We start from the raw sequence: 25,892 nt of genomic DNA, 5'->3' as shown, positions 1-25,892 counted from the left end.
TCACCCTGCTGCTGCTCTATATAAGAACGGGAGACACAGCAGAGCCTCACCATTCTGGCGAATTGCCCGATGATGCTGGATGCAATTACCAGCGAAACGTCGTACTCAAATTGTAAATGTTGTGGCTTCAACACACCGGTGGGCTAAAGCAGTGAACTATTTTGTCTTTTGTCAACGTGACACATTTTTACTGATTGGCCGTGTCGGGTGGTGGAGGGTTACGACACATTTATAAATAACGCGATCTAAACCCAAAAACGTTGATTATGAAGTAAGCAGCACCGATGAAGGCCGGCACTGTGGCACACGAAGGGGGTGGTCAGCACCACGCCCGGCCGCCTTTGTCTTCCCAATGGCGATGTTTTACAAGCCGTGGCAGGTAACAGCAGCGCGCTAACCGCTGCACCACCGCTCCCCACCCTATAGCCACACACTCCCCCCCTCACCCAATAGCGGTGGAGGACGCGCGCCACGTGACCGAGTGGGGAGGCGGGGCTCTCCGTGTCGTCAAGGCAACGGCGTGTATACAAATTCGGCCACTCGCTGTTCGCAAACTCTTTGGTTAAATGTTCCTCGTTTTTTAACGAGGGAATACAAAACATTTTTTTTAAAACCACATCGCTAAATACAAAGTGAGGCCTCCGACATCGAGATGAGCGACTCGGTGCTCGCTGAGCTGCAATGGGACGAGGGGATGGCGATCCCAGTCGCAAACGAGGAAAACAAAGCCTTGGAGATGCAGGTAGGCCTCAACTTTCCAGCCTGTCATTTGAATTATTTAAAATATATATCTATAGAGTGATGTACCTGTTAACAATCCGTACGGCTTCACCCCGTGTTCTTGTACAGGGGGAAATTTAGTTTTTAGGTCCATGCCGCGTACAGCCGTTTTAATGCGGGGCACAAAAAAGTGTCTATTTGTTTGTGTTTCTCACTTGGGAGTTTGTAGGATGAACGTTGGGATTCATAAGGGCACGGGGTGACCTCTAAGGTCTGAATTGGTCTGTAATAAGATATGATCTACATTTGTAATACATTTCGATTTGAAGCTTTCGTTACTGCAGGGATTCATCTTCTTGGTTCTTTCGGTAAAGTCACGTAGAAGGGAAATAATACAATAATACAAATAAAACATAATAAAATACAATTCTGAGCGTCATTCGGACGCTGTCTTTCCGACAGCCCTGTTCTTCACCTGAGGACGGCTGCTTGCGTTGTGGCCGAAACGTCGTGAGAATTGTATTTTATTGTTTTATTTTTATTATTTTATTATTTCCCTTCTACGTGACTTTACCGAAAGAACCAAGAAGATTTGTAATACATTTTACAATGTTGCGTTTTTAAGGTGCATTAGAAAGTGACGTTTACGAGATGCATCAGAATCGGAATAATTTATACTGGAGGAGGAATCCGATGAGCTATGAAGCTATTTTTAAATCCTTTATATTAAGTTCACTTGCTTGCTTGCTTACGACCGTGCAAATCTTTCGGTCGTTTTTTAACCCACTTCCCGTGATCCAATCGAGCTGACATTTTCCACACAGACTCGTTGTGCGAGACAATTAATGTTCGTGAAAAAAAATTCCCAAAAATGTACACTGTTTAGGGAAAACAAATTAAATATTTATTTACCAATTGCTTAATACTGGCAGACAATCATCTGACCCATAGGTGGCGGCCATCTCAAGCCAGAGGACGAGAAGACTCTAACCGCCACGCATATAAAGGATTTATATTGAAAAACTTTGTTTTTACGGGTTTACTTGTTCACAGATGTCCAGCAAGGGCACGCCACTCACAACAACATCCTATTTCCCCCAGTAAATAGTAAAGGTGCAGCCCTGCAATTGCCTTCTAATGCACACCCGCTGTCTTCTTGGTTCTTTCGGTAAAGTCACGTAGAAGGGAAGTAATAAAATAATAAAACTAAAACATAATAAAATAAAATAATTCTCACGACGTTTCAGCTACAACGCAAGCAGCCGTCTTCAGGTGAAGAATGAATTTTATTTTATTATGTTTTAGTTTTATTATTTTATTACTTCCCTTCTACGCGACTTTACCGAAAGAACCAAGAAGATGAATCCCTGCAGTCACGAAAGCTTTAAATCGAAATTTAATTATTTTATTATGTTTTAGTTTTATTATTTTATTACTTCCCTTCTACGCGACTTTACCGAAAGAACCAAGAAGATGAATCCCTGCAGTCACGAAAGCTTTAAATCGAAATTTAATTATTTTATTATGTTTTATTTTTATTATTTTATGATTTCCCTTCTACGTGACTTTACCGAAAGAACCAATAAGATGAATCCCTGCAGTCACGAAAGCTTTAAATCGAAATTTTATTATGTTTTATTTTTATTATTTTATTACTTCCCTTCTACGTGACTTTACCGAAAGAACCAAGAAGATGAATCCCTGCAGTCACGAAAGCTTTAAATCGAAATTTAATTATTTTATTATGTTTTATTTTTATTATTTTATTATTTCCCTTCTACGTGACTTTACCGAAAGAACCAATAAGATGAATCCCTGCAGTCACGAAAGCTTTAAATCGAAATTTTATTATGTTTTATTTTTATTATTTTATTACTTCCCTTCTACGTGACTTTACCGAAAGAACCAAGAAGATGAATCCCTGCAGTCACGAAAGCTTTAAATCGAAATTTTATTATGTTTTATTTTTATTATTTTATTACTTCCCTTCTACGTGACTTTACCGAAAGAACCAAGAAGATGAATCCCTGCAGTCACGAAAGCTTTAAATCGAAAGCACAACCGCTGGTGAAAGTAGCCTCCACTATAGAGGTGCTATAGAGGGTGTTTGGCCTCCTCTTCCACGCTGCCCAATAACTCACACTTTACCCCAGTACAATCTTGTATGAATGCAATGAGTGCATTCGTTAACTGAAATTGCCCTGCGTATTTTTGCGCGGATGAGTCAATCGACTCAACGAATGCATCCTTTATCCGCGGGTTATCCAAATGAAGGATTGCAGCGCAGGCGGGTTCATGTCCTCACATCTGCATTCATCCGTTCGTCAATGAATGCATTCACTCATCGTCTAGGACTACGCGGGGAGTACTCACACTTTACCCCACCACACCAGAGGTCGCAAACGGGTTTTGATTCCTTACCCGTACCCGGCCGCACCAGGGTCGCAAACGGGTACCCGTACCCGTACCCGGCCGTACCCGTACCCTACCCGTACCCGACCGGGTACCCGACCGGGTACGGGTAGGTTACGGGTATCGGGTACCCGATTGCGACCTCTGGGATGAAGCCATGTTGCAGGCGCGGGTGGGTTGATTCTAGGAACTTGAATTGTGAGAAGAGACAAGACGTTGGGAAATGAGTGGCAAACGGTGACTCACCAGTGACTCACGGTCTACCCGTACCCGGCCGCACCAGGGTCGCAAACGGGTACCCGTACCCAGCCGGGTACGGGTAGCCGGGTATCGGTAGGGTACGGGTATCGGGTACCCGGTTGCGACCTCTGCACCACACTCACACTCCCTGTGGGTCGACTAACCGTGGTGTGTCCGTCTATGCTGCTGGGTGGACAGAGGCGGGGATGTTTAAGAAACGTGCAGCATTGTTTAAACCGCCGTTCCGGGAGATGGAATCGAACCTATAACTTCTGGTTTGCAAGCCTACAGGTTTCGCTCGTTCCATGTGCGTGTGATTTTGCGCTGTATATTTGGCCAACATGTTTCTACCACGAATCCGCTAGACAGTACGTGGTTTGAATTCACTCAGATGCGGCTATGCGGTCGGACGTGAGACAACATGGTGTGTGTGTGTACTGTGTGTGTGTGCTCTGTGTGTGCTGTGTGTGTGCTGTGTGTGCATAACCATCCTCCATAATGATAGGACTGTAATATGACAACAGTGTTCTTGTGTTGGCGTGGCAGTAATGCTTGGTTCTGTCGGGTTTGTGCTGCTGCTGTAGCTGCAGAAGCGACTGCAGGAGAATGTGTCGATGGAAGGGGAGATGATGGAGCAGGAGGAACGACTTCACGCGATGGTGGAGCACCTCAAGAACGTGAAACAGGAGTTCACCAACACGCAGGTGCTCACTCAGCTATTAACTCATTCACTCGGATCGCTCACTTGCTCTTTCATTCACTTGTTAACTCACTCCATCACTCAACCACTCAAGTCACTCACTCATTGACTCACCCACTCATCCCCTCAATGACACCGTCATTCCCCCACATAACACATTCCTACTGCGGAGGGAGCTGGTAGGAACGTTGGGTTGCTCGGTCAATGACCAGGGTCAACGGCCAGGGCGTGGTGTATTCCGCAAATATGCCCGACTGTGAGAGCGGGCACAAGCGGGCGTGAGTAGTAATCTTAATTTTAGAACTTTCGTGACTGCAGGAATTATTATTTGGTTCTTTCGGTTAAGTCACGTCTAAAGATAAAATAATAAATTAAATTAAATAATAGAATACGACGTTTCGATTGCAACACAAGCAATCATCATCAGGTATAATGAAATAGCGACATAAAATCTAACCAGAAAACTATAGACAGACATATTAGCAGACAGATATCACCAAGATACATAGAGAGAGCAACACAGGTAACAGAGAGAGGTGGTCGTCTCTGTGGGGTGGCCTTAAATAGACAGAGGAGGGCGGACGCAGAGAGAGGGAGGGGGGTTAGAGAAAAAATTAGCATATCAATGAGTGGACAACAAAATGTGGTGCTGCAAGTGCGATGACACGGCAAGCAAGCCTGAAAATCAGGAGAAGGACACACTAAAATTAAATAACCTAGTAAAATATCGAAATGTAATGTAATACAACACAGAGGGTCGCTCAACACACAATTAACGCATAGCCTGGTTGATTACGTATTTCAAAAATTGCTAAGTTAGAATTTAAGTGTGAACATTCCAAAGAGAGGACACAGGCAGAGAGAACAAGTAGTCAGAGTGAGAGAAAAAAGAAGATAAGTTTAAAACTTCCCCGTAGAAGTGGTTCAATCTTAATTTTAGAACTTTCGTGACTGCAGGAATTATTATTTGTTTCTTATATGTCTGTCTATAGTTTTCTGGTTAGATTTTATGTCGCTATTTCATTATACCTGATGATGATTGCTTGTGTTGCAATCGAAACGTCGTATTCTATTATTTAATTTAATTTATTATTTTATCTTTAGACGTGACTTAACCGAAAGAACTAAATAATAGGGCGTGAGTAGGTTAAACGTTGAGTTTTATAAGGGCACCACGGGGTGACCAGCCCCACCCCTCCCACCCCTCACCCAGCCCCACCCTCCCCTCCCAGCCACTCCCCACCCAGCCCCTCCCCACCCTCCCCTCCCCACCCAGCCCCTCCCTCCCCTCCCCACCCAGGCCCTCCCTCCCCACCCAGCCCCTCCCTGCACGACGGACGGACACAAGAATCCCCTGTGGGCTGGTGGAACCAGTGGGTTCCTACCAGTATTAATTCACCTACACACTCACTAACCAAAGCACTATCCCATTCACCCGGTCACTCGCCCCTCACTCGCTCGATAACTAGTCCTCTCCCTGGCTCACTTGCACGCTCCCTTACTAGCTCCCTCACTCACTCATTCGTAAGCTCAACCACAGACTCACACACTTTCCAAAAGCACACTACCTCTTACACCACAGTAGGACGATGGCCCAGCCTTGTCTTTTATTGCTGCTGCTGCTGCTGCTGTGTTCACGCAGCACCACGGCTCTCCCTTGTAACATAGCCCGTCACCTGGCGACATGAGATCTTCATCCGTAGAACGGATGAAGCAAACTCAACGATGTGCGCAGTCATGACAGGGAGCCGAGTGGAGTCAGAAGGCACTTTCGCCTTCTGACGTCTTCCATCTTGCAGCGCTATATAAAACGCAGCCGGGTTTGCTCGAAAACATCGACGTCGTATAAGGCAATCACGTTGTGCTCGTACACAAATGGCTATTTCAACTTTGCCCTCGCTATCCATTGAGTCGGTGAGCCCTACGATAACAGCAGCCGGTGTTTTACAGTTTAGTTTCGATACCTTTCGCCAGACTCGTACAAAGGATAAATGTCCGTGGCCCTAAAACACTCATGCCCAGTGGCTTTCTTCTGTAAAATTAGCAGACGTTAGCGCCACATATTCTGGCTGGGAGGCATCCTTTGAATTTCTGTGAGTGCAGCCTTATTTGTATGATAAGCGGCTAATAACAAAGACATTACTCTGAGAGACCCAAAAGAGGAACGCGTGGATTGTAGAATACATCCGAGGTTAAGGACTTCATTTTGACGTTAAGAAATTGTCATGATGTGCTTGGGCAAGACACATCGCTGGAAGAGACGATGGGCGGTGCTGAGAATTTCACCGGGGTGGCAGCGGTAAGAGGGAGTGTGTTCGAGGCGTGTGTGAGTCTCATTCTAAGGCCATACTTCACGTGCACATAGCCTGGCACAAGTGCTCTGGTGATGTCACCGCCACATAGTGGCGAACGGCGGTTGTTGTTGTTGTTGTATTCTCGCTGCGTGTGTGTGTGTCTCTCGCTGTAGTGCAGCGGTGAGCACGCTGCAATGCGAACCCAGCCGGCCACCAACACCGGTGACGATTATCCGAACCAGTGCTGGGCATCCCCTAGGTCGACTCAGCCTTAAACGAGTATCTGGTGCAATGTGTAAACATCGCCACTAGGGAGGCAAAGGCAGATGGAGCGTGGTGATAGCCACCCACCCCCTCGTGTACCGTGTCATTCTTAACAGCCGCTCGCTAACAGCACTTGCCCCAACAGCCTGTTAAAGGCTACACGGGGGACTTTTTCGTCTTTTGGGGGTTCGCGGTTAACACACTTGTCGACTAACATAGCAATCCCGGTTCAACTCCAGTCGATGGCTTCCTTTACCCACAACCAAGCCACGTACCTTGCTGGCCCACACCTACCACTAATCCACTGTGCGCCGGGTCTTCATAGGTGCTCGCTAACAGCACTTGCCCCAACGGTCTGATGAGGCTATCCGGGGGGTGTCGTGGGGGTGGTGGGGGGCGAGCCTTTGTGTTGGCGCGTGTCACTGGTGCTCGCAGGTGCTGTGCCGTGCGCGTGAGAAGGAGCTGGAGACGGAGTCGCACTTCACGACGCTCGCCGAGCGCGAGGACGGGCGCCTCAAGCAGGAGCTGCGTCGACTCGACACGGAGATGCACGACGCGAGGGAGCGGCAGAACAACCAGCAGGTGCAAGCTCACGCACACACACACGCACGTGCGCGCGTGTGTGTGCGTGAGCGGTAGTGTAGCGGTTAGCGCGCCGCGCTACGAACCTGGCGACACGGGTTCGATTCCCGCTCACGGCCAACACCGGTGACGATTATCTGAACCGGTCCCGGGCCTCCCCTAGGTCGACTCAGCCTCAAATGAGTACCTGGTGCGGTGTGTAAAAATCGCCACTAGAAAGACAAAGGCGGTCGGGCGTGGTGCTGGCCACCCACCCCTCGATGTACCGTTCTGGCCTTCATAGGTGCTCGCTAACAGCACTTGCCCCTACAGTCTATTAAGGCTATACGGGGGATCTTTGTATCTCTGTACGCACACACACATGCGTGCATACGCGAACACGCTACGATGGCTTGAATAGCCATGCACAGGGCTCGGCAACCAGCGTCTCCGAAACCGCGTGTGGCTGATTACCGTCGGCATAATTATTTCATTCTGCTGACGATAATGTTATTGACAATGATGATGAAGGCGATGATGATGACGGTGAAGGCATTGACGATGATTATGATGATGACAACGATCGTGAAGGCAGTGACCATGATGTCGGCAATGACGATGATGGAAGTAATGACGATGATGAAGGCAATGACAATTATGACGACGATGAAGGCATTGGCGATGATTATGATGATGACAACGATCGTGAAGGCAGTGACCATGATGTCGGCAATGACGATGATGGAAGTATCGACGATGATGAAGGCAATGACAATGATTACGACGATGAAGGCATTGGCGATGATTATGATGATGACAACGATCGTGAAGGCAGTGACCATGATGTCGGCAATGACGATGATGGAAGTATCGACGATGATGAAGGCAATGACAATGATTACGACGATGAAGGCATTGGCGATGATTATGATGATGACAACGATCATGAAGGCAGTGACCATGATGGAGGCAATGACGATGATGGAAGTATCGACGATGATGAAGGCAATGACAATGAAGACGACGATGAAGACATTTCAAATTACGACGACGACGACGATGAAGGGGATGACCGCGACAGCCGCTACGATGACAATTTATGGCGGTGGTGGTGGCGGCCGCAGAACGAGCTGTTCCGGGCGACGCGCCGGCTGGAGGAGAAGCGAGCGGAGCTGCGCTGGGACGAGCTGGCGCTCGACGCGTGGCTGGAGGAGGCGGCGCGCCGGGACGAGGACATCGAGGCGCTGCAGAGATACGCACGGCTCGACGAGGGCAAGATCCGGGTGAGGATCGCTCGCCCGCCCGCCCGCCAGCCTACACGCTTACTCGTCCACTTGCTCACCCGCTCGCTCACTCGCCTACACACTCGCCTACCTACACGCTTACTCGTCCACTTGCTCATTCACTCGCCTACACACTCACCTACACGCTTACTCGCACACTCGCTCGCTCACTCGCTTACTCGCACACTCGCTCGCTCACCTACCCACTCACCTACACGCTTACTCGCACACTCGCTCGCTCACTCGCTTACTCGCACACTCGCTCGCTCACCCACCCACTCACCTACACGCTTACTCGTCCATTTGCTCACTCGCCTACACGCTTACTCGCACACTCGCTCGCTCACTCGCTTACTCGCACACTCGCTCGCTCACCCACCCACTCACCTACACGCTTACTCGTCCATTTGCTCACTCGCCTACACGCTTACTCGCACACTCGCTCGCTCACTCACCCACTCACCTACACGCTTACTCGTCCACTTGCTCACTCGCTCGCTCGCCCACTCACCTACACACTTACTTGTCCACTCGCTCACTCGCTCACTCGCCTACACGCTTACTCGCTCGCTCGCTCACCCACCCACTCACCTGCACGCTTACTCGTCCACTTGCTCACTCGCTCGCTCGCTCACCTATACGCTTACTTGACCTACGCTCGCACACTCACTCGCTCGCTCACTCACCTACACGCTTACTCGCTCGCTCGCTCACCCACCCACTCACCTGCACGCTTACTCGTCCACTTGCTCACTCGCTCGCTCACTCACCTACACGCTTACTCGCTCGCTCACTCACCCACCAACTCACCTACACACTTACTCATCCCACTCACTCGCTCACAGACTCACCTACACGCTTACTCGTCTCACTTGCTCGCTCGCTCCCACACTCACTTGTTCACACGCTTACCTCCATGCTTACTCGTCCACCCGCTCGGTTACCGACCCACCTACCCACTCACTCACTCACCTACACGCTTACTCATCCACTCACTCGCTCCCTCACTCACCCACTGCACTCGCTCGCCCGCCCACCCACTCACCTACACGCTTACTCATCCACTTGCTCACTCACCCACTCACCTACACGCTTACTCATCCACTTGCTCACTCACCCACTCACCTACACACTTACTCATCCACTCACTCGCTCCCTCACTCACTCACTGCACTCGCTCGCCCGCCCACCCACTCACCTACACGCTTACTCATCCACTTGCTCACTCACCCACTCACCTACACGCTTACTCATCCACTCACTCGCTCACACACTCACCCACGCACACACCCACTCACGCACACACCCACTCACGCACGCGCCCACTTAAGAATGAATATGCTGCCACCATTGATGCTGATGATACATTTTCTGCCACTTGATGATAATGGTACTTTTGCTGCTGATGATGCTGATGATGCTGCTGCTGGTGACTTCACTGCTGTGCCTCTGCGCATCATGACACGTGGTGCAGGAGCTGATGTTGAGACTGGACCGGCTCACGGATGAGGAGTCTCAAAAGAAACGATCCCTCGAGAATGAAGTCACGGAGACTGTGATGACGCAGGTGACTCTCCAAACACAACTTTGTGCATGCGTGTGTGTGAGAGTGTGTGTGAGAGTGTGTGTGAGAGTGTGTGTGTGCGTGAGAGTGTGTGTGTGCGTGTGTGTGAGAGTGTGTGTGAGAGTGTGTGCGTGTGTGTGTGCGTGTGTGTGCATGTGTGTGTGTGCGTGTGTGTGAGAGTGTGTGCGTGTGTGTGCATGTGTGTGTGTGTGAGAGTGTGTGTGTCAGTCTGTGTGTGAGCTCTACGAAGTGGCTCATCGTGTGGACATCCAAAGCAGCAAATATAAAATACCACCAGCGGTGGCTGTGCTCTCCCGCTGCCTGCTACTGCGTCCGGGGGCTCCGGCTGATGGAGGTTTTCTTTTCTTCGTCTTCCCCGTTTTGCCTCCTGCAGGTGGAGCTGGACAAGGCCGCGGAAGAGTTCCGCCGGGCGCATCGGGAGCGGCAGCAGCTGCTGCAGCAGTGGGAGGAGACGATTCAGCAGATGCAGCGGAGAGACCGGGACGTCGAGCGCTGTGCGCTGGTGCGCGCCGCCCTCCGTCACCTTTCCCCACTCGCTCGCTCGCTCGTTCGCTCGATTGATCGCTCGATTGATCGCTTGATCGATTGATCGCTCGATCGCTCGCCCGATCGATCGATCGCTCGCTCGCTCGATCGCGTTCCCCCCGATGATGGTGATAGGCCAGCGTCTACGCGCACGTGGTTTAAACACGAAGACAAAGGTCACCTATGTAGCCTTGAACAGGTCTCTCCGAGCACCTATGGGGGGAGCGGTGGTGCCGTTCGCGGCGCTACACAACCAGGCGACCAAAAGTTCGGTTCTAGCTCATGACCAGTCAAACAGCCAACGCCAGTGACGATTATGTGAACCGGCCCTGGGCGTCCCCTAGGTCGACTCAGCCTTACATGAATACCTGGTGCGTTGTGTAATCATCAGCACTGGGGAGACAAAGGCGGCCGGGCGTAGTACTGGTCAACCACCCCCTCATGTGCCATGTCGGCCTTCATAGGTGCTGGCAGTTGACAAACAGATATCTGCACACTTACACGTAGCATACACAAGTGTACGTGTCAGTGGACGTGTCACATCCAGCAGGGAAGGGGCGATTGGTGTGAGAGCAGTGGATTGGTAAAAATCTGGCCGTACTTCCCACAATGCCCAAGTGAAAAGCCACTTTGCGATTATAGTGACATCCATAATAAAGTTTTATTTGGGTTAGATCGCGTAAGTAGAAATGTGTCTTTCGATTTAAAGCTTTCGTGGCTGCAGGGATTCATATTCTTGGTTCTTTCGCTAAAGTCACGTAGAAGGGAAATAATAAAATAATAAAAATACAACAATACAATTTTCACGACGTTTCGATTGCAACACAAGCGATCATCATTGGAAGGATGTGATAAACCATTTCGGGTCTTGATTGATTGTGTTCACGTTTACGGTGACTTTCAGACCGCGTTCCATTCTCATTCTCTCCCCCCTCCTCCGTTCCGAGCATCGATGGACCCGTCCATCTGAACAATACCAGTCGCTGTCCGTGGTGCTGACATTAAGAAAAAAACGCCACTTTAAAAAAAAAAGATCTTGCTGTGGTTTTCACACCTGATGACGATTGCTTGTATACTGTTAGGTTTTTTCGGTAAAGTCACGTAGGTAAAACAATACAATTAAAAGTTAATAAAAGTAATAATGGAAATAAAATAATAAATCACGACGTTTCGGAGGCAACACAAGTCTCCGTCATCAGGTGGGATCGTCACAGCTAAAATTACTGCATCAATGCAGTAATACGTGACTTTACCGAAAAAAACCTAACAGTATGAATCCTTGCAGTCACGAAAGCTTCAAATCTAGAATGATTGCTTGTGGTGCAATCGAAACGTCGTGAGAATTTTATTGTTTTGTTTTTATTATTTTATTCTATCCCTTCTACGTGACTTTACCGAAAGAACCAAGAATATAAATGTTGTGTCGTAACCCTCCACCACCCGACACAGCCAATTAGTCAGGGGTTTGGCAAATCGCCCGATGATGATGCTGGATGTAACTACCAGCGCAACGTCGTACTACTCAAATTGTAAATGTCGTGGATTTACTCTCCAACACACCGGTGGGGCTGAAGTAGTGGCAAATCTCTTACTGATTGGCTGTGTCGGGTGGTGGAGGGTTATGACACATTTATAATAAAAATAAAACATAATAAAATAATTTTCACGACGTTTCGGCCACAACGCAAGCAGCCGTCCTCAGGTGAAGAACAGGTCTGTCGGAAAGACATCGTCATTCAGACGCTGTCTTTCCAACAGACCTTCACCTGAGGACGGCTGCTTGCGTTGTGGCCGAAACGTCGTGAGAATTATTTTATTATGTTTTACTTTTATTATTTGATTACTTCCCTTCTACGTGACTTTACCGAAAGAACCAAGAAGATGAATCCCTGCAGTCACGAAAGAAGCTTTAAATCGAAATACAACATTTATACTTACGCGATCGAACCCAAAAAAACCTCTATTATTAATAATATTGGTCGCGAAAACCCACTACGTTATAGTCACATCGCCCACATATCTAGACTTTGTCCACTGCCCCGGATGAATCCCCTTCTAATGCTGCTAGACGTCATTACCCACTCTGCTTCTGCTTATTCCACTGCTTCTGCTGTTTCTGTTTTGGCTCCTGCCAATGCTGCTGCCGCTGCGTCTTCCCCTATCACCGCAGCTTCCAACGATGTTATACAACCGCTGATCACGCTTCTCCTGCTGCTGCTGCTGTCTGCTACCGCTGCTTCCGCATTGCCGCTGATGTTTTTTCTTCAATTCCTTCCCCTGCTCTCCCCGCTGTCTCTTCTGCTTCTGTTGAATCTTTATTTTTAAAAACATGTTTCCGCACCTTCATCTGTTGCTTCTGATGCTCCCTGTGCTCCTACGTCTGCCCCCTGCTGATTTTGCCACTTCTCCTCTCCTCTCTCTCTTCCACTCCCACCGCTCCTCCTGTCCCTCTACTCCTGTCCCTCTACTCCTGTCCCTCTACTCCTGTCCCGCTCCTCCTGTCCCTCTCCTCTCTCTCTCTTCCACTCCCACCGCTCCTCCTGTCCCTCTACTCCTGTCCCACTACTCCTGTCCCTCTCCTCTCTCTCTTCCACTCCCACCGCTCCTCCTGTCCCACTACTCCTGTCCCTCTACTCCTGTCCCACTACTCCTGTCCCACTACTCCTGTCCCTCTACTCCTGTCCCTCTACTCCTGTCCCTCTACTCCTGTCCCTCTACTCCTGTCCCTCTACTCCTGTCCCTCTACTCCTGTCCCTCTACTCCTGTCCCTCTACTCCTGTCCCTCTACTCCTGTCCCACCACTCCTGTCCCACTACTCCTGTCCCACTACTCCTGTCCCACTACTCCTGTCCCACTACTCCTGTCCCACCACTCCTGTCCCTCTACTCCTGTCCCACTACTCCTGTCCCACTACTCCTGTCCCACTACTCCTGTCCCACTACTCCTGTCCCACTACTCCTGTCCCACCACTCCTGTCCCACCACTCCTGTCCCACTACTCCTGTCCCTCTACTCCTGTCCCACTACTCCTGTCCCACTACTCCTGTCCCACTACTCCTGTCCCTCTACTCCTGTCCCACCACTCCTGTCCCACCACTCCTGTCCCACTACTCCTGTCCCTCTACTCCTGTCCCACTACTCCTGTCCCACTACTCCTGTCCCACTACTCCTGTCCCACTACTCCTGTCCCACTACTCCTGTCCCTCTCCTCCTGTCCCACTACTCCTGTCCCTCCACTCCTGTCCCTCCACTCCTGTCCCTCTACTCCTGTCCCTCTCCTCCTGTCCCTCTCCTCCTGTCCCTCTCCTCCTGTCCCACTACTCCTGTCCCACTACTCCTGTCCCACTACTCCTGTCCCACTACTCCTGTCCCACTACTCCTGTCCCTCTCCTCCTGTCCCACTACTCCTGTCCCTCCACTCCTGTCCCTCCACTCCTGTCCCTCTACTCCTGTCCCTCTCCTCCTGTCCCTCTCCTCCTGTCCCTCTCCTCCTGTCCCTCTCCTCCTGTCCCTCTCCTCTCTCTCTTCCACTACCCCCGCCTCTCCTCCTGTCCCTCTACTCCTGTCCCTCTCCTCCTGTCCCTCTACTCCTGTACCTCTCCTCCTGTCCCACCACCCCCGCCTCTCATCCTGCCGTCACCGCTCCACGCGGCACGCTGCGACCCCCTCCCCCGCTCTGCCCTCGCGCCGTCCAGGACCTGGCGGAAGCGCGTCAGGAGCAGCGCGGGCGCAAGGAGCTGCTGCGGCAGAAGCGCCAGTTCCTGGAGCGCGAGGCGGAGAACAACGCGGAGCACGAGAGGCGCACGGCGGGCAGCGAGCGCCTCGCCGCAAAGCTGCGCCGGGCCCTGCTGCAACTGGACGGCGCGCGGGAGCAGCTGCACGACCAGGTGCGGCGGACACGGCGGGGAGGGCGGGCACGTCACGCCGTCGCATTAAAACTAACGATGGCGCGTTGAAGAATCGCAGGTACAAGACAAACGACGTGTGTAATGCGAGCGTAAACGGGGTTCGCTGCTGGGCTCTGGCCCAATCATACGGGCCGGGGTATTGGGGGGCGGAGCCCAGTATGGGGGGGCGTGTGGGAGGGCCCGCCGTTCACCTCGGGTCCAATCGGAAGCGAGGTGAGTGGGGGTGAAGCCAGCAGGGCGCTGTGGGAAGGCCGGATCTGACGTTCCGGAAGGGGAGGAGTCAGGATCACGTGGTGAAGGGGATATAGGTGGGAGCCCGGAAGCGCTCCGGGTCAGTTGGGAGAGTCACGCAGCTGGACCACGTTGGGTGGCCGGAGGGGATCCGCGCCATCGGCCACGTGGCTGCAGGAGCTTCAGCCCAGCGTCGGCCAGCGGTGTGCGGAGTGGGGGAGCGGAGGAGCTGACGAGGGAGCGCGTGCGGGGCGCGCGTGAGGAGACGTGGGTCCGCTGTCGGGACCAGCGGGGTGCGAGCAAGAAGCTAAATAAAGAGCAACGGAGACCAGCAGTGTGTGTGACGAAGTCCTTTATTGCATATATATACTATTGAAACGAATTAAAATAAAATCTTGATTTGAAACAGGAATCCATACTCTTTGGTTCTTTCGGTAAAGTCACGTAGGTAGAAAAATAAAAGGTCGCGACGTTTCGATGGCAACACAAGCAAGGAAAAACTGCTGCTTTGTTCTTGCTGTGGTTGTCCCACCCGGTGACGATTTGCTTGTGTTTTGCGAACGAAACGTCGTGATCTATTAGTTTTCTACCGAAAGAACCAAAGAGTATGGATTAAAATAACATCGTGTGTATTGTGTGTGTGTGTGAATGGAGTAGTGTAGTGGTTTAGCGCGCTGCCCTACGAACCCGGCCACCCAATTTAGATTCCCGCTCACGACCACCAACACCGGTGAAGATTACCTGAACCGGTCCTGGGCCTCCCCTAGGTCGACCCAGCCTCAAATAAGTACCTGGTGCGATGTGGTGCTGGCCACCCACCCGCTCGTGTGCCGTGCCGGCCTTCACATGACGCTTCTCGTTAACAGCATTTGCCTCAACCGCCCGTTAATGGTACATGGGGGGGTGGGGGAGACCTGTCTCTCGTCTGTGTCTTGTGCGTGGTGTGCAGCTGGAGACCCTGAAGGGCACGGTGGAGCGCACGGCCACTGAGCTGGAGAACGCCCGGGCACAGGTGTCGAACCTAGGCAAGGAGGCGCAGGACAAGACGAACCGGTGGGCGCAAACTCCGGCACCACCCACGGCACACGATCGCTGCGTGCTTCACGTGACACATTTGTCTCCCCGTTATTGATGGATTCAGAGTGCTGGCATGGTGTCATGCACCAGGTAAGGGCCACTGGGCTGTACAGTGTTTTTGTTTAGACGCGACCTGGCTAACACAAATGATAGCTCAACGATGTGGCTTATCGTCGTGTGGAAATGTATAGCAGCAGCAACAATACTCTGAACGCGTGATGTGGATTCTAAATATGTGGGGAAAAACCCGGGCGGGGGGACCGGAGAAAAAAATCCACGTGACCATGGGGAGAGAAACATGCAAATTCCAAATATGTAGGAGTCAGGGTTAGGATCGAAGCCACAACCTCCTGTATACCAGGTGAGGTAGTGAACATCTCGCCACGGTGGCAAGATGTTGTTTTAGTGTACACCGTGTGCTGTACGGTGTTATACGATACACCGTGCGCTGCTCTGTACGGTGCTATAGATCGTGATGATGATGTTGGTGGGGGTGGTGGAGGGGGTTGACCGGTTGAGGGGCCCTCTCCAGTGTAACGCGTCGAGCGAGACCACCGCTTCGAGTGTGTTGGGGACCGAAGATCGCGATGAAATATCGAATCCGCACCATCTGCAGGCGGACCGCGCACTCCTTAGCCAACGCAGAGATGAGAATCCTCGCAGCGTCAAACCGCGTACGGCCGAAGATTCGCACTCCGTGTTCCCTGGAAAATGTACCTCGATAAGTAAAATCGTGCACAGCTGAAACATGCCTTCGATTTAACAGCCTTGGGTAAGGTGTGACCGACTTTGACGGCCGATACCTGGATCATGAAATGGCAGAAAATGTTGGGGTTGGTCTCAGGACACATGAGATCGAACACTTGCACAAGCGCGAACAGCAGTTTTCGTCCGGGCTGATGCCACGTAAAAAATGCCCCGACTTGGAATCAAAACATTCATAACGGTGTAAACTCCACCAACAGATGGCTCTGTAGAATACTATTGGGCTCAAAGCAGGTCATTTTTTTGATCACAGCTTTCGAGCGGGATCAGGGTACCCGTTCACATTCACCAGAAGGAATCACAACGTTTGGTGAATTGGCTACGGTTGCTCAAGGCTGTACGCTCAATTCTGTCTGTCGGATGCTGTGCACTGTGGTGATTGTATGCTCTAAGCCAGCAACGAAAATAACAAGAACAGACAATGTTTTTTCTAATTCGATAAAAAAAGCTGAATATTTCATGAGCCGCAATGCATGTGAATACGAGGCGGTCCTGAATAAATAACGTCATGAAGCAGTGCTTAAAGAGGTATAGAGTAGGTCATCGGTTCTATCACGACCCTGACGCCTGTATATTTGGAGTTTCCATGTCTCTGTCTCTCTCTGTGGTCGTGCGGTTTCATCTCCGGTTGCCGCGGTTCTTTCACTCCACGTTTATAATCAACTTGCGTTCAGAGTATTCGGCCGCGACACATTCCCACGCGACGATGATAGGCCACTTCCGTTGGGCTGCTATGATTTGTGGCCAAGGTAGCTTGCGAATAAGTATAACCCGTAAAAACAAAGTTTTTCACTATAAATCCTTTATATGCGTGGCGGCTAGAGTCCTCTCGTCCTCTGGCTTGAGATGGCTGCCACCTATGGGTCAGATGATTGCATTGCACCATTAAGCAATTGGTAATTAAATATAATATTTTTGTCCTAAAAAGTGTAAAATTTTGGAAAAAAATTTTAGACGAACATTAATTGTCACGCAAAACGAGTCTGTGTGGAAAATGTCAGCTCGATTGGATCACGGGAAGTGGGTTAAAAAACGACCGAAAGATTTGCACGGTCCTAAGCAAGCAAGCGAACTTAATATAAAGGATTTAAAAAAAGCCACACAGCTGAGAGGGGCCTTTTACCTGCCAAAATAAAAATTAAAAAAATCAATATAGCACGCGGCTCTGCAACCGCAGGTTTTCGACCCATGCTCCAAGCTGTTCGATCTGCACCAATTCTCTTCATTGCAAGGCCCGTGGGCCAATAGCGGCCCCTGGTGGCCTTTAGCGCGGCCTCTGACGTGTGGCCCCCGACAATACACAACACGTGACGTGATGACACCCCATCGTGCTGTCAAACCCAATGGCGGGCCTCACACTGATGTCTTATTGGCGGAAAAGTGGTCTCCCCCCCAACTCTGAAAATGAGTGAAGAAGACTTCCATAGATTCGTGCAGAGACCCATAGACTCGTGTAGATACCCTTAGATCAGTGGTCTGGATTGCAGGGCCCGTGGGCCACTGGCGGCTCCTGGTGGCCTTTGGCGCGGCCCCTGATGTGCCGCCCCCGACAATACACAAATGTGATAACGCTCCCCATCATCAAAGTGCTGTCAATTCCAATGTTTTCAAATGCGTGGTGGTAGCCCTCACACCGATGATGTCTTATCGGCGAAAGTGCCCCCCCCCCCCGAAAATGAGTGAAGAGCACTGCTCTAGAGGGTCTCCTGTAGAGGAGCTCTTCTCGATGAGACCCTCTAGAGGAATGTAGTCTACAGCCTCCGCCTCTCTCCTCTTACCGGACGATGCACGAACGAGCGGTGGATCAGTTGACTCGGCAGCAGCAGCTACAACGCCGGGGGGGTGGGGAAGGTGGGGGAGCGACCCCCAATGTCGTGGCCGCGACTTCTTTGGGCCCCGTCTCGTTATTGGTCACTGGGCGAGAGGTCGGGACGGGTTCCCTGCACTCTCGGGCAAAGATTCTGATTCCGTGACAGCAGCAGGCAGGAGTTAGGGTGGGAGAGGGACGGTGAAGGTGGGATGGGAGGGTGACTAGGGGGGGAGGGGAGGGGCGGCTGCTGTACCGAGTTCTATAGCAGACAGCAGGAGTCGGGACAGGGTGCACTGCTGTCCCAAGCCCTGTAGTTCAGGGCTTGGGACAGCAGGAGTCGGGACAGGCTGCGCTGCTGTGCCAAGTCCTGTAGTTCAGGGCTTGGGACAGCAGGAGTCGGGACAGGGTGCACTGCTATGCCAAGTCCTGTAGTTCAAGGCTTGGGACAGCAGGAGTCGGGACAGGCTGCGCTGCTGTGCCAAGTCCTGTAGTTCAGGGCTTGGGACAGCAGGAGTCGGGACAGGGTGCACTGCTATGCCAAGTCCTGTAGTTCAAGGCTTGGGACAGCAGGAGTCGGGACAGGCTGCGCTGCTGTGCCAAGTCCTGTAGTTCAGGGCTTGGGACAGCAGGAGTCGGGACAGGGTGCACTGCTATGCCAAGTCCTGTAGTTCAGGGCTTGGGACAGCAGGAGTCGGGACAGGGTGCACTGCTATGCCAAGTCCTGTAGTTCAGGGCTTGGGACAGCAGGAGTCGGGACAGGGTGCACTGCTATGCCAAGTCCTGTAGTTCAGGGCTTGGGACAGCAGGAGTCGGGACAGGGTGCACTGCTGTGCCAAGTCCTGTAGTTCAGGGCTTGGGACAGCAGGAGTCGGGACAGGCTGCGCTGCTGTGCCAAGTCCTGTAGTTCAGGGCTTGGGACAGCAGGAGTCGGGACAGGGTGCACTGCTGTGCCAAGTCCTGTAGTTCAGGGCTTGGGACAGCAGGAGTCGGGACAGGCTGCGCTGCTGTGCCAAGTCCTGTAGTTCAGGGCTTGGGACAGCAGGAGTCGGGACAGGGTGCACTGCTGTGCCAAGTCCTGTAGTTCAGGGCTTGGGACAGCAGGAGTCGGGACAGGGTGCACGGCTATGCCAAGTCCTGTAGTTCAGGGCTTGGGACAGCAGGAGTCGGGATGGGGCGGGAGGTAACGGGAGGGGGGGCTGCTGTGCGCATGCCGTGCGCTGCATGGGGTGTGCTGTGCCGTGTGTCCGCGCAGGCTGCGTGCGCTGGAGGGTGAGCGGGAGTCGCTGCGTGAGAGGCTCAAGTCGAGCCAGGAGACGGCGCTGAGCGCGGAGGAGCGGGCGCTACGCATGGACGAGATGTTCGCTCAGGAGCAGCAGCGCATCAAGGTGTCGCGGAAGCACGTCGCTCGGACGTACACGCATACACGCACCCGGGCACACGTGTGCACAGATACACGCGGATATGCACACGTGCAGATATAGACAAATACACACGCGCGCATAAAGATGTACACAAATACACAATACACAAATGTAAATGAATACGTCACGCATATACAAATATGTGCGGATACACACGCATGCAAATGTACACGTATACATGCATACATATACGAGAGCACACAATACAAATTCAAATATTATACAACTAAAACAACAACAACAGTCGCCGTTCACCACCAAGTGTCAGTGACGTCACCACGGCACTTGTGCCAGGCCAGGTGCACTTTGAGGCCACTTGAGGTGTCGAAGGCTGCCTGCGGGCAGGACGTCACGGGACAGACCCAAGTGTTATGGGTTGACCGACGTGCCAGGCTAGGTGCAGGAGATCACGACGGCACACGCCCAGGTGTTACGGTTGACTGACTGAGATGCGCCACCAAGTGCCGCCAGGGGCTCCGCTCGTTGTTGCCAGCGTCGCTCCTCTTCCCCCAGTTGTTGTTGGGAGGGCACCTGCTATCAGTGGCCCAGTAGCGTCCTAAACGATCCTCCTCCATACGTACACAGGCAAAGATGAAGATCCCCCCTATACCCTTGAACAGACTTTCAGCGCAAGTGCTGTTTCACGAGCGCCCTTAAAGACCGGCACGGCACACGAGGGGGTCGGTTGGCCAGCACCACGCTCGTGCATCCTGTGTGCCGCTGTGTGAACGTAACGAATCCTGTGATGGTGCCGCTCTTGTTTGCCCTACGTTGCACCCAATGTCCTGCCACTCAGCCTTTGTCAATTTCACCGGTACAGCGACCACCTGGTGTAGCCACGGAGCACAGCAACACAACCCTTCCCTCCAGCTCTTCTCACTCTCCCCCCCACCTCCTCCACGTCCTCCTCGTCTCTGCGTAGGAGCTGGAGCAGACACTGGCGCAGGTGAAGAACCAGAAGTTTGCGCGGGAGCAGCAGCTGCAGGAGGGCAGGGTGCGCGAGCGGCAGGCCGAGGTGGCGATGGCCGGGGCGAGGGCCTCGATCGCCGGCCTCGGCAGCAGACTCCAGCGCCTCGACGCGGACGCCATCAAGCAGAGCAACGTCATCTACAGCCAGGTGGGACGACACGCGGGGAGACACGCGGGGAGATGCGGGGAGACACGGGGAGATGTGGGGAGACGCGGGGAGATGTGGGGAGACGCAGGGAGATGTCCAGACACCGGTGAGACGCGGGGACATGCGGGCAGACACGGGGAGACACGGGGAGACGCAGGGAGGCGTGGCTACACACGGGGAGACGCAGAGATGCACGCCTGGAGACACACGGGGAAATGTGGGGAGAATGGCAGGGAGGTGTCCAGACACCGGTGAGACGCGGGGACACGCGGGGAGACACGGGGAGATGTGGGGAGACACGGGGAGGCGTGGCTACGTATGGGGAGACGCAGAGATGCACGCCTGGAGACACGCGGGGAGATGTGGGGAGAATGGCAGGAAGGTGTCCAGACACCGGTGAGACGCGGGGACACGCGGGGAGACACGGGGAGATGTGGGGAGACGCAGGGAGACGTGGCTATGCACAGGAGACGCAGAGATGCACGCCTGGAGACACGCGGGCAGGTGCCCAGACACTGGTGAGACACGGGGACACAAGTGAGACGCGGGGATACAGGTGAGATGTGGGGACACGCGGGGAGATGTAGAAAGGCATGCCTGGAGACACGCGGGGAGGTGCCCATAAACTGGTGAGACGGGGAGATGCGGGTGCGATGTGGGGAAATGGGAGAGACGCAAGGGGTGATACGGGGACATACGGGGGTGGGGTGGGGGGGCACAGGGACACACTGTGGCAGAAGCGAGACACCGGGAGACACGGAGAGGCACGGGGGACACGTGGGACACGTGGGGACACGGGGGAGATGCAAGCGATGCGCAGGAAAACCTCAGAAAATAAAAAAATCCATAAACAAATCAATAAATAGCCCCAAAACAACAGAGGCACAAACAACAACCAAACAGAGAAGTTAGTCCATTCAGTCCCAACATCGCAGAATACAGTCCGCACCTCCGATAAGCACGGTTGGCTACGTACGGTGCGACAGAAGTCCACACCCGAGACGGCTTTCCTTAGAGCCTAGTCTCATATGGGTTGGACCAGATGACGCCAAAAGGCGCACAACTCAAAGACAATGCACCATCAGAGTATGAGAGCTCGGGGCAAGCATCTACACTATGGGAACCTCATTTGCCAGTAAAAATATGATAATTGGTTTTTTACCCTTCTATCTGGCAACAAAACTGACACCTTTTTACAAGGAGTCATGTTTGCATAGACCGCAATACCTGCAGTCATATTACAAACAAAAGAACATAACTGATAATGTGCACTGTCCTTGAAGTTGATTGGTCCACACCCGAGACAGCTTTCCTTAGAGCCTAGTCTCACATGGGTTGGACCAGATGACGCCAAAAGGTGCACAACTGGGTTCAACGCCTACGGCACTATCAGCATGAACGCGCTCCATCTCGTCGGAAGCTACGCGGGATTTCGCGCCCGCTGCGTACTTGGGTGGGTGACCGCTTAAGGGGCTTGCCAGATGTTGCACGCGTGGTGCTGCGGGTTAACCGGGAAAGATGGGGGCTCTGAGCGTCAACCTCCCCGTGGTCCTGGGTCTTCACTGCGTCCTCTGGTTGCCTTCCACATCATTGGAACCTCATTTGCCAGTAAAAAATTATGATAATAGTTTTTTTTTACCCTTCTATCTGGCAACAAAACTGACACCTTTTTTACGAGGAGTCATGTTTGCATAGACCACAATACCTGCAGTCGTAATGCAAACAAAAAACACAACTCTGATAATGTATGTACCGTCCTTGAAGTTGATTGGTCCACACCCGAGACAGCTTTCCTTAGAGCCTAGTCTCACATGGGTTGGACCAGATGACGCCAAAAGGCGCACAACTCAAAGACAATGACCAATCAACTTCAAGGACAGTGCATACATTATCAGAGTTGTGTTTTTTGTTTGCATTACGACTGCAGGTATTGTGGTCTATGCAAACATGACTCCTCGTAAAAAAAGGTGTCAGTTTTGTTGCCAGATAGAAGGGTAAAAAAACAATTATCATTTTTTTTACTGGCAAATGAGGTACCAATGGTGTAAAGGAGGAATGATGATGAGGCAGTGCCAGAAAGCTACAACCAATTTAGACCAATCGGGTACAAGTATCCAAAAAAATACAACGCAATCAATTTCGCACAATGATGCCAGCGTGCGCGCATCGCCGCCGCGTTCGCGCCGTCCGCGTTTTGCAGGACTTCCAGCTGGCGCAGCTGGAGCGCCGCCTCGCCCAGCTGCAGGGGGACATCTCCAACGAGGAGAAAGAACAGCTGGAGGCTCAGGTGGCGAAGCTCAAGGCCCAGCTGAGCGAGAGGAACGACACGCACGCCCTGCTGAGCGCACAGCTGCGCAGAGTGCAGGTAAAGCCTTTGAGGTCGTCGTCATCATCAGCCATGTGCCGCCCTGCATACTTTAAACACGTGACGTTGATCCAAGTGCGGAGGGGAGAAACAGGAGGGCCCGGAGAAAAATCCACGCGACCACGGGGAGGAGAGGGACGCGCAAAGGATGCAACATGCTTCTTGGTTCTTTCGGTAAAGTCACGTAGAAGGGAAATAATGAAATAATAAAAATAAACCTATTAAATAATTCTCACGACGTTTCGGCCACAACGCAAGCAGCCGTCCTCAGGTGAAGAACAGGTCTGTCGGGAAGACAGCGTCTGAATGAACACCACCAGGCTTGGCAGCGTATATTTAAGCTGGGTGGGAGGGGGGAGGGGCGCCTTGACAAAGGAATTTGCATGTCAAGATTGGTATTACCTTAGAGTCGCGGCATCTCTCCGACAGACCTGTTCTTCACCTGAGGACAGCTGCTTGCGTTGTGGCCGAAACGTCGTGAGAATTGTATTTTATTATGTTTTATATTTATTATTTTATTATTTCCCTTCTACGTGACTTTACCGAAAGAACCAACAAGATGAATCCCTGCAGTCACGAAAGCTTTAAATCGAAATTTATACAACATGCGTCGGGGTCAGGATCGAATCCACGACCTCCTGCATACCGGGCGAGAGGGTTAACATCTCCTAGCCACAGTGGCACTAGACCCAGGGCTAGAAACCCAGTCTTCTAGCGGTGCTGACTCAGTGTTCCAACCCTGCCATGTCCATTTAGAACCTTCTTCTAAGAGAGAGTTAGAGAGAAGAGTTATCGTCTTCCACACTTGATGTATCTCCGTGTGATCCACCACCGCAATGCCTCTTGAGATTCCAGATCACATGTGTGTGTATTCTTAGGTTTTTTCGGTAAAGTCATGTAGGTAAAAAAAATGTTTTATTAAAATTAATGAAAGTAAAATAAAAATAAAATGAAAATCACGACGTTTCGGAGGCAACACAAGCTTCCGTCTTCAGGTGGAACCGTCACAGCACGATAGCTGTATCACTTGATACAGCTGTCACTTGATACATCTCTCACTTGATACAGCTATCGTGCTGTGACGGTTCCACCTGAAGACGGAAGCTTGTGTTGCCTCCGAAACGTCGTGATTTTTATTTTATTTTATTTTAATTATTATTTTTACCTACGCGACTTTACCTAAAAAACCTAAGAATATGAATCCTTGCAGTCACGAAAGCTTCAAATCTAGAATGTGTATGTATGTTGAATTTCGTTCGCGCCTTACATAGCCAACCGTGCTAATGGGAGGCTACACAGGGGATCTTTGTGTGTGTGTGTGCGTGCGTGCGTGCGCAGGATGACATAAGGCACACTCGGAGAGACCTGGAACGCTCGTCTTCTGAAAAGGCGGAACTCACGAGCAAGATTGAGCAGCTGGACCTGGAGAACAGTTCAGCCGAGAAGGAAATGAAGAAAATCACGAACGCCAAGCAGGTTTGATTCCACAAAGACAAAGATCCCCCGTATAGCCTGAGCAGACCGTTGGGGCAAGTGCTGTTAGCGAGTAACACCTGTGAAGGCCGGCACAGCCCTCAAACATTGCTCATACGAAAGATATTACGCTGATAATTATTTTTTTACCCTTCTATCTGGCAACAAAACTGACACCTTTTTTACGAGGAGTCATGTTTGCATAGACCACAATACCTGCAGTCGTAATGCAAATAAAAAACACAACTCTGATAATGTATGCACTGTCCTTGAAGTTGATTGGTCCACACCCGAGACAGCTTTCCTTAGAGCCTAGTCTCACATGGTGTTGGAACAGATGACGCCAAATATGCCAGATAGAAGGGTAAAAAAACAATTATCATATTTTTTACTGGAAAATGAGGTTCCAATGGTGAGATATTATGCTGTCGGGAACGCATCTCCATATATATAATGGTATCAACGACCCCTCTTTAGCTCCGATTCGATTAGCGCCCCTACCTGGACTTCTGCGCGAAAAGAAGCTTCATAGCCCATCGGATTCCTCCGGCATGAATACACATTCCGATGAAGAAATTTTACTGATTGATTTCAGACGCTGTCTTTCCGACAGACCTGTTCTTCACCTGAGGACGGCTGCTTGCGTTGTGGCCGAAACGTCGTGAGAATTATTTTATTACGTTTTATTTTTATTATTTTATTACTTCCCTTCTACGTGACTTTACCGAAAGAACCAAGAAGATGAATCCCTGCGGTCGCGAAAGCTTTAAATCGAAATGTAATATTTACTGATGTTATACTGAGTCTCTTACAAGGCTACTGGGGGGGGTGGCTGTGGGGGCATCTGTGTCTGCGTAGGAGCTGCTGGTGGAGGAGAGCCTGCTGAAGCTGGAGTGCCGGCGCGTGCGGGCGCTGGTGGCCGCGAGCGCCGACGGGGTCCTCTCGCTGGAGAAGCGGCAGCAGGCGCTGCAGACGGCGCTGAAGGAGCGCTCGCTGGAGAACGACGCTCGCAAGCACGAGCTGCTGACTCTGGAGCGCGGCCTGCAGCAGGAGAGGCAGGCGCTGAGGTGGGGGCGCGGGCACTGGCAACAACAACAACAACAGCCATTCGCCACTAAGTGGCGGTGACGTCACCACGACGC

General features: G+C 51.6%; 1 protein-coding gene across 2 annotated transcripts in view; it reads left to right on the top strand.

Moving 5' to 3' along the window:
* The first annotated feature begins 512 nt into the window (after positions 1-512).
* CCDC39 (coiled-coil domain 39 molecular ruler complex subunit) overlaps positions 513-25,892 on the top strand; it is a 45,404-nt gene continuing 20,024 nt past the window's right edge. For both annotated transcript variants that reach the window (XM_078878592.1, XM_078878591.1), the window contains exons 1-13: positions 513-742; positions 3,957-4,076; positions 7,066-7,212; positions 8,316-8,474; positions 9,949-10,041; positions 10,433-10,561; positions 14,279-14,470; positions 15,672-15,775; positions 19,627-19,759; positions 20,718-20,912; positions 23,113-23,277; positions 24,616-24,753; positions 25,609-25,817. In XM_078878592.1, the coding sequence (XP_078734718.1) occupies positions 653-742; positions 3,957-4,076; positions 7,066-7,212; positions 8,316-8,474; positions 9,949-10,041; positions 10,433-10,561; positions 14,279-14,470; positions 15,672-15,775; positions 19,627-19,759; positions 20,718-20,912; positions 23,113-23,277; positions 24,616-24,753; positions 25,609-25,817 (1,874 nt within the window). In that variant the 5' untranslated portion in view covers positions 513-652. The remainder of the gene's footprint in view (positions 743-3,956; positions 4,077-7,065; positions 7,213-8,315; positions 8,475-9,948; positions 10,042-10,432; positions 10,562-14,278; positions 14,471-15,671; positions 15,776-19,626; positions 19,760-20,717; positions 20,913-23,112; positions 23,278-24,615; positions 24,754-25,608; positions 25,818-25,892) is intronic.

Source organism: Lampetra fluviatilis, chromosome 51 (assembly GCF_964198595.1).
Source record: "Lampetra fluviatilis chromosome 51, kcLamFluv1.1, whole genome shotgun sequence".
Taxonomy (NCBI): Eukaryota; Metazoa; Chordata; class Hyperoartia; order Petromyzontiformes; family Petromyzontidae; genus Lampetra; species Lampetra fluviatilis.
The sequence above is the reverse complement of the archived record's forward strand: the minus strand, read 5'-3'. Positions and strand labels throughout refer to the sequence as shown.